At 41.4% G+C, this 17420-nt stretch overlaps 1 protein-coding gene across 2 annotated transcripts in view; it reads left to right on the top strand.

Annotated features, from left to right (window-relative positions):
• rimbp2b (RIMS binding protein 2b) overlaps window positions 1–17420 on the top strand; it is an 83582-nt gene that overhangs the window by 39237 nt on the left and 26925 nt on the right. For both annotated transcript variants that reach the window (XM_029510814.1, XM_029510815.1), the window contains exons 6-8: window positions 6981–7064; window positions 12946–13035; window positions 15920–16042. In XM_029510814.1, the coding sequence (XP_029366674.1) occupies window positions 6981–7064; window positions 12946–13035; window positions 15920–16042 (297 nt within the window). The remainder of the gene's footprint in view (window positions 1–6980; window positions 7065–12945; window positions 13036–15919; window positions 16043–17420) is intronic.

A 17420-nucleotide genomic window follows, 5' to 3' on the forward strand; every position in this document is an offset into this window, starting at 1 on the left:
TAATCATCAGATGTTCTCTGTGGCGAAATGCTTTCAGCTACCATATTAAACAACTAAAACCTGTTTTCTCTGATCATATAGTGTTTTTGTTTATAATGGTGTATTATTACAGCCAGCATTGTCATCTAACATATGGTCTCAGAGCAATACACCCATCCTCCTCTATCTTTTGTTGTGGATGGATGAGTCATTGTTTGGTTTCCATTAAGGTAAAAGTCTCGTCTGACTTGTTGGTGTTCATGCAATGGGATTATCTGATTTATAGTTTTCTCCCTGGGCCTGCTCTGTCAAATTAGTCCTCTATTCCAACAACCTTATTTTTAATCATAAATCTTAGTTTGACCTTCTCTTTTTGAGGAAACAAGAAGGTCGAACCTCTCACTTTTCTTTCATCAGTTCTGTTTTTGCAGAGGTCTGCGATAATAGAGGGATAGTCACTACCTTTTTTTTATTCCATGCCTATGTTATGTTCACTTGTTGTTGGTTTTTTTTTTTTTTTTTTTTTTTTTTTTTTTTTATTTGTTTGTCAGATGTATTATCAAAAAGTACTGAAACAATTTGGACCAAAATTGGTACAAGTGGTGGCTGCACATGGACCAAGAAGAACTGAAATGCTGCTGTAGCCTTGGGTAGAGGGGAGCTCGGGATATAATGATGTAAAAATAAGATATTTAAAACTGAGAGATTGTTAGGCCTTGCTACAGGTCTTTCCTCTGTTTTTTCATTCATTATCATTCATTCTCTTTTCTTCCACCTCTGACAATATAATCCTCCTTTTCTCCATTTCCTCCCTTTTTGCACTTCAGTAATAGCCGGTTACACTCATTAGACAGGAGCAGGTAGGTATTGTAGCCATACAATACTGGTGGCTCAGAGGGGTCAGAGCCTAGTTTAGTGTCAGCTTCACTTCTGATTATGCAGTAGGCTTAGGCTTGTGGTTCTTGGTGGGGAGACAGCGAGAGTGTGAAGGGAAAAAAAGGACAATAAACATGAGCAAGAAGAATCTGGACTAAGTTACTCCTTCTGCCACTGCTGCATGATGTTTAATATGCCTGATAGAGGACGACTCGCTGAGGTCTTATACCCGGGACAAAATGCTGCAGAACTGAGGAGCTTAGATGGTAAATCCTGCCTTGCTCCCATTTTCAATTTTGCCTATTTTCAGTTCTTTATTATTTGCATTCATATCTTGGCCTTTCTGCTTTTACATATCTCTGTCATGATCATGTGCTCACTCGCTATCAATCATTTCTTTCACCTACTCTTTACCCCATCATCTCTTTTCTGTCTAGTGTTTCCTCTCTCTTGCTCCTGTCTTTCTTTCTCTCTTTCACACTCTTCCTTTCTTCTCACTCTCTGTTTCTCTGTGTGTGTGTTTTGAAGGATGTACTTGTTGACCTCTGCGAGTTACACTTGTTTTTCCTGTAAATCTGCGATTCAGCAGTCAGTCAGTCTGCATGCTGCTGTGCATAGACATGCATGCAGACAAACACACATGCACACAGATATACACTTGCAGGCTGCGGACGAGTACAGTATTAGTGGAGCGCAAGCATCTGTGCCTGCGCTCACAGACTTAAGCTTGAGGGGTTATGTAACTTACTCTGCCATTTCAGATGATTTGAAATCACAAGGGCTTGCTGTGTGGGGACTAGATTACTATGTGTTAGGGCAGCAGCACGTCCAGTGTGGTCTGATACCGCACAGTATTCTATATACAATGCTAAAAGAACATGCTAAGGGTTGAGTAAGAGAATGGAATCCTCTTTTAAAAACCCTGAGAGCACAGTGGCCTGCTTACACTCAGCATTGGTGGTCTTTCCTTCAGCCTCATAAATAGCCCTTCCCCTGGCTGCAGCTCAGCTACAAGAAACGAACATAATAACAAGAACAAAAAAGTTTCTAGACAATATGTATATATTTATATATCTCAGGCAGCACCAGTGACATTTTGAGAGGCAACAAATTAGGTCTGTAGCTACAGCCAGCCCCACAGTTAAGTGTGATGTGCTGTTTATTTCTGAGTGTAACTATTCCCAGTAAAAAGTCAAGTGCTTTTTCTCTTGTATTGCCTTGTGTGGTTTTATTATGATGTTACTCAGCAGAGTTGTATCACACTGTGTGCCTGCATATTTTTTAGAGGATTAGCATTCAGTATCATAATTAGATGTGAAGTTAACCTAAAAGGTTTTGCAAGAAGAACCGAGGCTGTTTTAAATCCCATCCTGGAGCAAGTTCTAGTCCTGTGCATGTCTGTCTCTATTTGATATCTCCATCAGATATCTGCTGTTTGCATAGAATCACCCCATGGTAGAAAACATTTCCATGTTTTTTTTTTTTTTTTCCTTTTTACTCAGCCATTGGCAGGATTATTACCCATCATTAGGCATCATGCATATTCAACACAACAAGGGATGAAAGAGAGAGCAAGACACAGAGAGAGAGAGAGACACAGAGAGAGAGAGAGAGAGAGTAATGAGGTTACTCCTGCTCGCCAGAGCTTTCCCAACTACAAAAGATCAGAAGGCCTAATGCTGAGAATAGGATGGGGAAAGCCTCCTGAGTTAATTAGTCGTAGATGAAACAGCATTGTAGCATGTGAACCTCATTTTATGAAGATGTTTCAGTGCATTGGATTTACAGAGGAGAGTCAGCGGCAACAAAGACAGTCAATGTAAATTGCGTTTTCGCCATATGCTGCTGCTGGGGGAACTCAGGGGAGCTCTCCATGGTGCTGAACGCAAGAACCTGCTCAGGGTACGCAGCTGAGACTCTGCTGTTTTCTCTTTTTGTCTTCTGATAGCCTCTTTAGCTGGCTTCACTTGCAGTTTCATAAATGCTAAGTACTTGTCAAGATTTCATTTTATCTGTTATTGATGTTCTTGCATTTGCCTGATATGAAAAGCATGAGAAGTTGCAGTTGGAAGCTGAGAATGTTTGGTGGTTTGTTTTTGTTTTTTTTTCATAGTGAATAAGTAATAAGTTTAATTAGCTAACTAATTCTCCTGATCAAATAATCAAATACTGGATCATTTAACGCTGGTGAAATTGATTGAATAGCAGCGCTGACACTACATTACTCGTATTTCTGGAAGCATCCAATAGAAACACCCGAAGGTTGCTCACCATTAAAACTTAAAACTGCGCCTGCAGCACATACCAACAAGAGTCATGGAGGTGGCATCGATCACTGTGGTTGTACCTTTTCTCGTGCATGCATTTGCATTAGTGCCACTGAGGCACGAATACTAGATCCAGACTAAGGGGATGGTGTTTCTCATCTGTCTTCATCTGCCGTGCAGTAAATGCCTCTTCACTTAAACAGGAGCTCGTTACTCACAATGGCAGCCATTTGAATCTTTTATCAGAGGGATTTTTAATTGAACATTGGCAAATGTGCTCCAAACAAATGGGCCCAGGAACAAGCCTGCGAGCTGGGTATTTGGATGTGTCGGTGTGTTTCTGCAAATGTGTGAGCAAGCAACTCATTGTGCGTGTTAGCGCAGTGTCATAGCCGTCTGGTTCTTAAAACTGCACACATTTGATACCAGCCCACATGGGAGATGGCAAGCTGTCTGTGGAGGCTCTGTGTGATTCAGTCTAAGGAAATCACTCAAAGTCACCATGGCAGTGTATACTCTGCATATGTACACTTTTCCTTATGTCCAATCTTTTTGATAGATAACTTAGTTTTTAACATTTATTTAATACATGAACTACTTTCACTGTCAGTGAATAAGAATGGAGTATTAGGTGCTCAAAATCCCATTGAAACGACAGTAACTCCTAATAGTGCTTGATATCGCTCCCAGCTGTGTAAATAAATGAATCATCCTTCAAACATTGTGACTGTCGTGTATCTTAATCGCTAGGATGAGTTTTCTACCACTTTTCAGTTTAGATACTGGAAACGTCTAATAATTCAGTTTTAAATTAGAATTGTTTGCAAATACTAATCCCACTAATCATTATAATTTCAACTAGATTTAAACCAATGCCAAACACAGAATAAGTCTTAAATATAATTTTAATTCTAACTTTCCAACCCCTGCCTTATCTTAGCAACTGATCCAAAATGAGTGATTATGAAGCCGTCGCTATAGAGAATGTTACATTTCCATGTCTTTCAGAAAATGTGGCAATTTTAGTCTTTAAGGGGACAGACATAGGCAGCATGGCGGCATCCGGTTAGCGCTGTTGCCCCACAACAAGAAGGTTGGGGCCTTTCTGTGTGGAGTGTGCATGTTCTCTCCGTGCCTGTGTTGGTTTCCTCCGGGTACTCTGGTTTTCTCCCACCATCCAAAGACATCACGTTCAGGTTAACTGCTGACTCTGAATTGTCTGTAGGTCTGAGTGAGTGTGTGAGTGTGACTGGTTGTTGGTCTCTGTCTGTCGGCCCTGTGATGGACTGGTGATCTGTCCAGGGTGACCCTGCCCACACCCAGTGTGAGCTGGGATTGGCTCCAGCATCGTCTGTGACTCAGAAACGGATAAGCGGTTGAGGATGTATGAATGAAGGACAGACATGCTATAATACATGTCCACCCCGAGCATTCAGTTGAGCAGGATCATATGTAGACTTGCTACAACAGGTAATCCACTGGCACTTCCTTGTGGTAAAGTGGCAAGGTTACAGATCATGAAAGGGTCAGAGCTTGTTCCTCTTCCCTCCGCTCCTCCTGTTCTCTGACCTTCCTGTGCAATATTTTATTAGTTGTCGTTGGCATTTGCAGGGCAAGAGGTGAACCTGCAGATGTAGCAAAGTCCAATAATCTTCCATTTGAATAGATTGTAGTATATATTCAAAGACAAACCAAACTGTGTGCAGCCACAGGTGCTGTCACATACATCACGAATTGTCTGCTGTGGGCTTTTTGTGGCTCTACTGATGCTTATTTCAGTTGCAGGCAGGCACTTGGTGTCAAGCTAGCTGTGTGTGTACTTTGGTAGCTTACGATGTGCTTACATCGATAAAATCCTGTTTAATTCTATATGCTAATCTTTGAACATCCAGCTGCACTCATTCCCATCCATAGCAAGGATGTTCCTCATGAACTGATAGAAAGCTCAGTCTGCTGATAAACAGAGCATCTGATTAGTGATGTAACATTTTCATTTATTTTTTCCTCTGCAGTGCATCAAATGAATGCCCACAGAGGAGATGTGCGCTCTCCACCCTTCACTACTTACTGTATCAAGCCTCAACAGAAAGTGTTTACCTCCTGATTAGAGTGAAGTCACAATGAGATGTGGCATCTCAAGAGGTCGACTGAACACACATGATGCTTTGATGGGGGTATCCCTCTCTAGCTGTCTGCCCCCTACTGAGACAGGCAGCACTGATGAGTTCGGTGAGACTGAACAAGACACCCTCCATGGAATTGGTGCCAGAATTCAGCCATGTTTTGGCTTTAATCGCACATTGTGAAGAAAGCAGAACTTCTTTTCTTTATAATTCCAGTTAACTCAGCATTAAACTGTCAGTCCAGTGAAATAGCTGCTTGATGAAAACATGACAGACATTTAAAAACCCCACTAGAGTGTCAGCTCAACATTTGGGAAGACTGATGTTATTACAAATAAATGGAGAATGTGATCTACATTGTATATGCTACCATATTTAACATGCTCTTTGATTATGCATGCGTGTGAACAAAACAAAACCAAAGAAAATCTGGGTATGGCCTTCATATTGTCTTGGTCCATTCCTCAAGGTTTTATGACAATTGTTTCAATACTTTTTGTGTGATCCCACTGACACAGGTGGAAACAACAGTATTTGGAAAATGAACAAAAACATTCACAATATGACGCACAAAGGTTTTATTTTGTTCATTTGTTTTTTAACAGATTTTTTTTCGAGTTGAATCTTTATTACATTATTCATCACAAGTTCTGCTGTTGGAGTTCTGTCCTCAGCAAAGTTGAACGACATTTTGATGAAAACACGACAGGCTTTTAGAAAAAGGCTGAAGAGCAGATTAGATTTCAGCCAGGTATTGATGTATTACATTGTGTCTAATGACAGAGAATACAATTGTATACTGTGCATGTCTGAACAAGCTTGTATCTGATTAACATGGGAGGTAGAATAGATATCTCTGGCTGTTACAATGAAATGCAGAGTGGTCCAAAGAATTTGCTCAATCCACTTCCCTATTTTTTTTTTTTTTAAACAAAGGCCCAAAAAAAAAAAAAAAAATCTATATTTCAACTTGAGGTCAGAGAAGTCCACAAGCGGCCTCTAATAATGTTTGCATTTGTTTGCACTCCCATTAGCAGTTTCATGTTCTATTTTAATGTAATTACACTGGTGGCGCCACATTTTGATTTATCCAAGACCTTATATGGGATAAATATAGAACTAATAATGAACTAATGATATGTCTGCATCCAAAGTCTAATATATCGACTAAATAATGGCAAAACTTATTACAGTGCCTTCAACGTTACTTGCCCTTTATGTGCAATTCTGACAAAAGGAGGCATACTGATGTAAGCACTTCTGTTAAAGCACCTGTGTGCCAAGCACAACATCGCTGAGCTTCTCGCATGGCTGCATGCTGTCCAAGTCTTGGTAATTTAAAAGTTTGAGTGGCCACACTGAGAGAAGGCTTTGAGGCATAGACAAACTGACATTTGTTTGATCTTTTTCATCACATTATTCCTCCAGCACCACACCCTACGTCCTGAGCATTTGAACCTCAGCATCACTCCAGCCTCCTGTCTGTTTTCCTACAACAAAAACATTTTGTAATATCTATTAGATAATCTCTCAAAAGCTCCCTCTGCCTCTGTTGCGCACACACATATACATATACACATGAACAAACATGCACTCATATACCTAAATACTGGTGAATAATGAAATGCTCCAGCTCCCGCTCTCTCCGCCTAGACTGACTGAGTTCTCTCAGGAAGCTTCTGTTCCTGACAAACCATAGCAGCCGTCCTCTGCTTTTTTTTTTTTCTTTTCCCAGGAGACTGAGATCAGCACCAGAAGGAAGGAGTGTGAAGCACTTGAGGCAGAGGTGAAGAAAAAGAATCAAACATGTCAGACTTTGGTAAGTGCTCATAGTGCTAAAATATACCCCAGCCTCTGAGTGAAAGGATGGAGGCTAAAATTGATTTGCACCCAAGAGCCTCGCCTGCTATCATCACACAAAAATGTCCCCTGAGAAAATGAGTGGCAGTCTACGGTAATGACAGCTTTGTTTTCAGGCGCTGATGACTGAAATTGAAAAACTGGAGCAGTTACGTTCAAGGTGCAGTGTGTGTTGGATGGGTTTTGTTTGCATTGGGAATACATTCGAGAGTGAAATACACTTCGATGCTGTAATTATACTCTGTGTGTGAGCTTACACAAACACAGGGTGTGGTGCTCTGGTGTGTCTGATCAAATCTGTGCAATGCAAGAGGGGTCCTCAGGCTGTGACTGTATTTCTTTTTACTCTGTATACACATTAGTTCATTGAGATCAGTGCAACATCAAATTGTGTTTTTCAGGTAATGTCACCTCAATAAAAGATAGATGTGTCACACAAGTGTGCTTTCACCAGGACATTTATCAAAATACCCTAGAAATGTCATTCTGCAGGGGAGACCTTCATGAAGATAGTCCCATGTTAGTCGTTTTTGCTCACGACTGTTGAAGGTACAACAAGAAGAACCAAATTAATGCTGCCTTTACTTTGTGTGCATGTTACGTTGCTGATGAGTGTGTGGTTGTCACCTCGCACATTGATGCTCCTTTACTTTCTGAACTATGGTCTGGCCAATTAACAATGACCAGTTCGAAATACCCTCTGTAGGTTTTTAGTGCTTTAATTATTTGCTGTCATGAACATAATCCACTGTCACAATACACCAAAGATGAAATTAAGACTGAAAGCTGATTGAAATGATCCCTCTAGTTGATGGTTGAAAGAGCTGAAGCTAAGATAAAGTCAGCTGAGGTCCTATGGCTAACAGTAACATGGTTCTGTTGCTTTGGATGATTTAAAGTTCATCAGTTTTCCTTGTTGGGTTGTGCTGAGGAGCCAGAATAAATGCTGAGTTCACTGAACATAAGTCATCAGGCTCTATCAGTCTCTCACTACAGGAAGGCATCACAGTTTTAGATAACAGCATTTATAAAGCTTAAGTAAATGGTTCTGGTCTGAGGGGTTTTGCCATTACAGTTAGGGGAGCCTCCTCCAGCAGAATGACTAATCACTTTCTATGACAGTGTACTGAGAGGGAGCGCTCTCTGCAGCTTCTCATAAGCTTGTTACTGCTGTGATGTGCTAGTCATTCTTAAAGGGGGAACTCCATGGGCTTGGCTGTGACATATTCTAAACAATCTGTAAATGTAGACATTTGTAGACTTCATGGTGTATGCTGGGAAAAGTAGTGGCTTGCCTGACTGACAGTCAGACTATTTTATGAGTACGGAAGTTTAGCCTAACATAAAAATGTCATGTTTGTAACCTGAGGATGAACAAGCAGGCACAGACTGGTGCACATGGCCTGGGGTTTTCCCATGAAAGGCAGGAGCTTCAGTAGGGATTCAGCAGTAATTTAAATGGCGCTGTTTGGTCATAGACCATTTGAATTCATTCAATCATGCCCCTACGCCACTGTCTTTAGATGAGCTGCCCCAAATTTACACTCCATTAGGACTGTTTTCTTTGCTGCCCTCCTCTCACGTTCTCTGCCCACAGCAGCACTTTCCTCCTTGCCCATTGTCAGCATCCTGAGTCCAAGGGAAGCCACCCAAAGGACAAACTGTCCCCAAATGGTGAGCAGAAATGGCAGGCTGGTCTCCACAGGCTGCGGCACAGCTCTTATCTCCTCCCGCACTGAGCTCAGAGAACAGAGACGCAAACACAGACAAGACCAATGAACACTATTGTGAAAGGATGGCAAGTTGACAGTAATGTCACTCCCTGTTTGGCCCGAACTGGCTTTCCGCTTTCGCCTCTGTTTTTCTTCTCCTCATTGTTCCCGTTTTCAGGTTAAAGTAAAGAGGGCACGCACAGAATTAGGTGCAGCTGTTAGCAACTCAGTGCAGCTGCTGTGCTGGTGGACATGAAGTAATCAGTTGACCAAATGCTGACAGGATATACAGGAATATGATCACAGATTTTTCTTACCAGGTGTTGAAGCTCCATCTGGTATTCATGCTATGTCCCCTACAGTAATAGTGAGTTCAGCTGTCGTGTATATGAACACGTAGCCTGACAAAGTGTGTGAGTGACGGGAAGCGCTACCATAGCCATCTGGCACCCCCACCTTCCTGAGTATCAAGTGTATAACTACAGACCATCAGCAGAGTATGGCCCCACTGGCATTTAGGATCTGTTACCATGGTGACGAGCATTAGCTCTGCCAGCTATGCTCAGATATGTAACTGCTAATTGAACATCAATACTGAAGCAGACAGCAGGCAGGCTCAACAAGTCCAAGGACGGAACCGTTGAGTTGTGTTCTCCGATGTAGCTCAATAGCTGGTGTTGAAAACACTATCTTTGTTGTCAACTTTGCTTTCATCAGGATTTGTTTGTAAACATAAACACCTTCTGTCAAAGGCGTGATTGACATCTCCTATTGCTTGGCCTGATAACATGCTGACAAAAACTGCCAAAAAATAAATCCATTTTAGGATAAATTTAGCCATTTGACACAGTGCAGTTAATACAGACACACGTTTCTCAAACATTTAGTGCAAGCTGGCTTTGAACTATAGGTTTGTGACTTCTTTATTCATACACGCTAACATTTGTAATGTGGAAGAGGATATCTGTCACATGGTAAAAAACTGGTAAAGTGGTTTACGGGCCCACAGAAAGGCTCTGTTTGTATACTCCACAGTGCAGCTCGATTCAGTACAGTTCAGCTGTGCTTTCCTGACATCCCTTTGTAATGTTCATATTCAGTAATAAATGTTCGGAGAAACTGGTCAAGGAAAAATATGTTCTTTAATGTGGGTGGTCGTGGTAAAGAACTAAGAACCAAACTGAAAAAGCTCAGCTGATCATTAGTGAACGTTTAATAGGCTGGTTGGGCTGGACAGGAGCAAATGATGCTGTTCACACTAACTGACACGACAAAACAGGGACTAAGTGGATGAAATATTTGCTCATGTGTGAAATGGCAGAGTTGATTCATCTGTTGTGCTTGTCAACATTGATCACATAGCTATGGCAAACCAAGCTGAGTCAGACCACGTCAGGACAAAACACATGACTGCTTCTGCACTGCTGTCAAGATGATAGAAATGCAGATACTCTGCCCCAAACCAAATTATATTGTTCTGTAAGTGTGTTGTTCATGAAAACTTCCCTGCTTATCAACACACAATCAAATATTTTTTTTGTCGTCTTGCTCACCAACTTGTCAAAATTGTCAAAATATTTGTCAAAATTGAAAATGATGCATAAAATATTTCAGTCTGTCAATTAAGGTTTTATTTAATTAAGAACCCTATCTTTATGCCCTGGAGGATTTAAAAGGTAATTATCTGTCATCCAGTCTCTAAGGCATTACAGATAATTAATCAATCAATTTTGCTGCGCACATTTCACATGTATATGGGTGTCAAATCACAAATAGCAGCAGAAAATCTTTTGTTTCCAGATGAATAATGCTGGAGGCAGCTCAATACAAGCCACAATGCATTCTGCCTGGAATCACTGGGCTCTAAAGCTCTCCATAAAAATATGCCTTTCCAGGGGATTATGACGTATAGTGATCTGTTTAAAGCATTTTCACGCCAACAATACAGGACAAAGAAACAGCTGATTCTCTGTGTTCAGGACTTTCTGGCTTACGCCACTCTGTTTGCTGTAACACCCAAATTCCAAAAGGATTTTTAAACGAGGACAGCAGTCAAGCTAAAATGCTTGAATGAACAACAAACATTATTAAAAAGTAAAAGTATTTCCATACTGTTTTGATCATGCATGCATTGCACTGTAAAATGGAAGCACTCCTGGATTTTTTTTTTTTTTTTTTCCAGTAGCTGTTTGTCCTTCAGAATGGACACCTGGAGGCTTAGCCAGCCACCATTAGCTCCGTATTGGATAATCAATGGATATGAATAGGAATGCCAATGCAATCTAGTGCTTGTACGGGAAGCATTAAAATTGACTGGACACAATTGATGCAGGTTGAAGTGCCAATATTTTTTTGGGTGTGAGGGAAATGAAATTAATGGAAAAACAGCAGATCTCAGATATGACTTTGGTCCTGTCTTCATGCTGTTGTTTACTTGTTTGTCCTTTACAGTATTTAGTGCGTATGTTCTCTTTGTTAATACACTTAATGTCCATGTCAGAATGTAGTATCATTATGTGTGCAGCAGTGGTAAAGTAGTAGTTCTAGTAGTTGCATAAAAAGCTGTAATTTAAGGCAGTATGGAAAGGGGATGTTCCTGATGACTAATTTCCCTGAAAAAGAGCTTTATATTGCTGCCGTACTGGGATCACAGTCTCTTCAGCTCAATAATGGTGGTGAAATTACTCTCCACTGCCCATATGGTCCACTATTTAGAGAATTTGCCAATGATCTCCAAATATATAGCATAAATTCCAGAATATCCCATACAGTGGACTCATACCATCCTGGAATAAATAGTAGTATACAATCACTGTTCATTAACCAGGCAGAGAAATAGCAAAGAGAAAATTACCAGAGCAGTTTTCAAACGTGCTTTCCATTTTACAGTTTCACTACATTCAGATTAATGTGAAATACATTAATCTTCCATTCACACATTTCCTTTGACAATAGGGCAGCACAGCATATAATACCTATATCTGTTCTGTCAGTCCAGTATATCCATTAATAAATAATATGGCACTGATAGGTAGCAGCTGTATTTACTGTCCTAAAAAATAGAACTAATAGCAAAGCTGATGATATTAAAGATTAAAGACACACCGTCAGCTGTTAAACTGAAGCACCAAAGTGAATCTAGCCATTATTCATTCATTCATTCATTCATTCATTCATTCATTCATCTTCAACCGCTAATCTGTTTCTGGGTCACAGAGGATGCTGGAGCCAATCCCAGCTCACTCTGGATGAGGGCGGGGTCACCCTGGACAGGCCAACACACAGAGACAGACAGAGACCAACAACCACTCACACTCACACAATTTAGAGTCACCAGTTAACCCAAGCATAGTGTCTTTGGACAGGTGGAAGGAAACCGGAGTACCTGGAGGAAACACACACAGGCCGGGAACCGAACAGCAACAGCGCTAACCACTATGTTGCTGTGCTGCCGTGTCATTATTCATTTCAGAATTTTATTTCATTTTACTATTTAAGCCTGTGATTTTCCTACTGTGACATGTCAAAGTGTTTGCTGTAAAGTGGGCCATAACCATGATCAGCATCCCTGTTTTTGCAGTGTGCGTTTTTAGGATCTCCTCAGCAAAGAAAAATTGCTAAACATTTTCCAGTCTGTTAGCAGGTGTATCTTCTATCCGAAACGTCGGTCATAAGTAACACATAAGGTAGCAAGAGCAAGCACACTGTCACCAGCCATTAAAAAGCACTGCATTTACTGTAAATGTATCCTGCTTGAAGTTTTTTAGCTGCTGTAAGCTGCAATGGAGACAGCTCTCTGGCATGAAAGGCTGTGGTGTGAGTGTGTTCACAGTGTGTGTTTGGTTAACAACCGCTGACAGAAAGAGGCAAAGAATAAAGCTTGTTTTTTATAACTTGACATTTGCTTGACATTGAATTAAAAAGGCTAACCTCATGATTGTGGCTAAAACGGCAGCTTATTTTAGCCACTGCTCTCTAGAACACACAAGTGAACTTGTAGCAGTCTCCTCAGATGAATAATGCAGGGGCTATCACTAACGAACATAGTGTTGGAGTGCTGTGCACTGGTCAGATGCTGATGACTTACCGGGCTCTAAATACTGTTTTCTTTTTGCCTCTTTTGCCCAGGAGAATGAGCTTCAAGATTTCCTCCAGGAAAACAAGCACTTGAACCTCCAGTTGTTGAAAAATAGCCACAAGGCCCCTGAGTATGAGAAGGTAAGAGGCATACCAGTTTGAATGCACAATTTCTCATTTCACACGCCTGTGATGATTGAGACTTTTGGAACTCAGTCTGTCATGATCTGTCCTATCATTAGATCTAAAGCACTTGGCTTCATAGATGGTAATGTATTTCTGCTGGCCTGGTGGTAGGATCGACCACTTAGATCGACCACTTAGTAGATTGAAATAGTGTATCCACACCTGTTAATTGTGAGAGGATAAATCCCAGTGCCTATGATGATCCCTTGACTCTCTGTAGCACCACCACGAGGTTACCGTTTTTGGTTTTGACAGTTACTCAAAGGGTTCCTGTGAAATCCACTGTGCCCTGAGGGTGAATTTTGGTGATAAAGAGCCACTGAGAGGTTTGAAGTGACATGTTTTTGCTAATGAATAGGTTTCCTGGAATAGTGGCCAAGTCTCTCATATTCCCTTCAGGGTGAATTGTTCTAAAGTGCGTGATTCCTTAGCTTTGCATTTAGTGCTATCATAAAGTAAGACGTGTAAGTTCAGTACATTTGTTTATCATTGGACTAGACTGGTGCTGAAGTGAGTTCCCATTAGCCTCATTTGTGCTTTTTCTTTGGTGCTATTTGGAAAATGTTAGCAATGCATACTCACAGAATGGGGTGCATCGTTGCTAATGTGGACTCTGACACACTATCAGAGAACTTCCTGGTTTCTACTATAACTAACTTCCAATTTCCAGCCTATTAATGCATGCATTGAGCCTCAAATTTGATCAAAATGTGCTCGCCTACTTTAGAGGCCAAAGATCTCAAAGGCCTTCAGAGCTGAGAACACAAAGTTAAAGTAGATCAACAAACAAAGACAAGGCCTCTCTCAATGGATAGAAAGGTAATTTCCTAGAGGAGCTGATTGCCAGGTAGCTGCTGTTAGGGTTGAAGAACGGCAGAATGCTGGTTATTGACGTCTTATCAGTACTGGGGTGTCTCTTGGAGCAGCTATCCTGAACTGTTATCACACTGACGGATATGAGAGCGGTACTGTGCAGGGCAGTGCGGATATTAGCCCTCGCTTCCAGCTCCGTGCTCTGTTCCCTATCGTGTCTGAATGAACTAGGTGGGGCCACCTCCGTATGCCCATAATAGACTATTGACCTGCTTCTGCTGAATCCAATATGGTTTTGTTTGATGTGCCTACATTAGGTGTGACAGTCAGTTTTCGCTGTATGGAGGTGGGCCGATCCGTGGCAGACTCACCAGTTTCTGTTTGTGTTTTGCCTTGCTGGTGTTTGTTGAAACGCCCTCCTGCAGAAATCATTAGTCATTCATGGCTGCTCTAACAAAAGGACCTTACCACATCAAGGCTGCTTGAACCAGCAATGTCACTGCTGATGAGGGGCCTTTAAAAAGCTGATAAAATACGGCCTTTTAAGAAACAGCACAACTCTTCTGTAGGAGACAGAGTATGAAGGATATATAGAATAATATATAGTCAAATTTTTCAGATATTTCTCATAAAGGCAGCATAGACTTCACTGGTGTTGAATTGATGTAATAAAATTGCTTCATTCCATTGAATGCTTAGTGCTTGGTTCACAATGAAGCATGAATTATTTATTCATGTTTTGTCTAAAGTCATTGGACACAGTGAATTATGCTTCTCTTGAATTATAATAACATTTAAATGCTTTTATCATCGATACCTGGCAGCTCTGACACGTTGCCTGCAAAAACTTCACCCTGTTTTAAATACTTGGAATGCTTTGAGTTCCATTAATGCTAATCTTTGTTTTTGTTTTTTGTTTTTTTTTCATACAGTGGTGCTTAATAAAATCAACACTGAATAAAAATTGGAACAGCTGTACAATTGAATTTAATCCAAAAAAACAGCTTCACCTTTCTGAATTACACTCTTTTTGGTCATTGATACTGTATCAGAGAGGCACTGATTAAAGGCTGTAGTCAGCCCAGAGACTTTGTGGTGGTACTGGATTGGATTATACTAACTGGTGTAGCTGATATTTTCTTTCCCATAGAAAAGTGTTAGTTTGGCCTGATCTGATTTGAAATAACACAAGACAGCTGGATATACTTGACCTCAAAAAACACCTAGCAAGTAGTTGTTTTTGTTAAATGCTGACATTGTACAACTCTCTTCACCTTAGTTTTATATTCCAGGGGATTTTTTTTTCCTTTCCTGTGGCTGTGTCACTGTTCTACTTGGATTTTTCCAAGTAGAACCGAGTCTGCAATTACACATTCAACTAGAAGCTCTTGACATAGGTTTGTATTATTGACAAAATGGTGCAATTAGATAATTGTGTTTGCACTCTCTTGGGGGTACCTTGTAATGCTTTTCACCACCAGTAGAACAACATGATGAGTGAGGGGCAGTTCTTTTTCAGATACAAAAGCACTGTTTCACTGCTAATTTACATATTACAGTCATCATTTTTAGCAGGATACCAGCAAAATGCAGGCAGGAAGCAGAGACTAACACTGGTAACATGTTAGACATCAAGGTAAGCAGTGCAGGTTTTAAAAAGCATCAGAGCAAAAAAGAGAGCTGTGGATGTGTGCAACATCCATCAATTTATAGATGGTGAACACTACATCTGACCACAGCCACACTGAACAGAGGCGAGAGAGTTTTCCCTCATTGGACATTTGGGCTGTGGGAAAAAATGGACCGGTCAGGAAATGTGGAGGGGCCGCCTCCTCCATAGTGGAGCTCGAGAATGGGCTCTCTGATTTCTGCAAAGAAAGACATTAACCTGATGATATTTTTCAATATCTATCAATTTTGGGGCAGTTTGAAAACCAAATACTTTAACTACAGCTTATTAAAACTTAAAAAGCCTGCCGGAAAATAAACTCAGTCACTCTGCTCCCTGCTTGTCCTGTCTGCACAGGTGAAGTCTGAGTATGCCCAGCTCAAAGAGGCCCTTGGTGCTGTGACGCAGGAGAGAGATTTAGCCCTGTGGGAGAGGAACCAGCTCCAAGGCAAACTGGAGAACCTAGAGCAGGTGCTCAAGGTGAGGAAGTTTGCTCCAAGGACAGACGCTATCTCTCAATACTCGGTGCGTTTCTAGCTCTAGTAGTCCGTCTGTCCTGGGATCCTAAATCAGGTGTTTTTATGGAGCCTAACCCTTTTCCAGTACCCGTTCTCCTACCTGTGCTACTCTGCCTCCATCTGGTTATCTTCCACTATGCTGTCTAATGTCCCTGAAATGTCTGTTGCCTTCCAGTTTCGTGTTGGGAGTTCTGACCAGGAGCTGTGAAAGAGTAGAAGCTTGGAGCAGTCTTCCCCATTTTTCTTTCCTATTCCGTCCTTTGATGTTCACCTACCCTCCTTTACCTTTCCCTTCCTGCCCTCCCCCTGCCCCCCCAGCTAGATTTATAAGGTATCACTGCTATGTTCATCTGTTAGGGAGCAGTCCTTCTCAGTCCCATTCTGAATGCTTTCTGTCCACTGGTGGCTGTGCTTCTCCCTCCCTTTATCTGTGGGCTGCTTCCCAGACATCCGAATGGTCACCTGGCTATATGACCACAGCACTGTGGAATGTAACTTTTGCATGAGGCAGGACAAAGAGTTTGGCTTTTTGACGACGGGAGGGGGAGGAAGAGGAGCTAGAGAGACTGGGTCACCCTTCATGATGATAATGTCACCTACAAGTTTGATGACATTACCTATCTTAGACCTTAATTTTTACTGGCATGAAAATGTCATTTGCTTCCTTCACCTTACAGTGTCGCAAATATTCACATAAATTGGGAGCAGTGATGTGACTGGATGACACCGGCATATTGTATTATGAAGAGCCTAGCATTCAGTCCCTTGTATTGTATGGCTTCTTTTGGTTGTTATGGATGACCACAGACACGTGAGCACGCTATGGAGTTTGCTCACCCTTTTCGTGTAACTTAAAACCCTGTATTGATCATGCAAAGACAACATCACGGAGGACAGCTATTCAAACCAGACTTTTAACAGGTATTGTGTTACCTAAAGGGGGCAGCAAACCTGACTGTGGATTGATGTTAGTTTTTTGTTCACACAGCAAAGCATTTCTAGTCCTCATCCATAAGCACCTTTGTGCAAATTCGATCTGGTCTCTCGTGTGGATCATTCGACATAAACTGTTCTCAAATGGCAGTCGCTGTGGTATAGTTTATGTCTTTCTTATTGCTAGGGGTTCAAAGGTCAGTACACTGTTAATTAGCCTCTGTATGTGTTGTGTGTGCACATGTAACACCTGTGTTGTCTGTAAGTGTGGAGTGGAAGACTGGAGATGCATTTTGTGTTGGCTCCGTGCCATTGGATTTTAGTTCCACTAACTGCAGCCCTCTCTATGCCCCCTTCCCCCCCACAATCCTCCCCCCCTGGCTCTCCACCCCTGCACCCCTGCGGAC

Source organism: Echeneis naucrates, chromosome 9 (genome assembly GCF_900963305.1).
Source record: "Echeneis naucrates chromosome 9, fEcheNa1.1, whole genome shotgun sequence".
Classification (NCBI taxonomy): Eukaryota; Metazoa; Chordata; class Actinopteri; order Carangiformes; family Echeneidae; genus Echeneis; species Echeneis naucrates.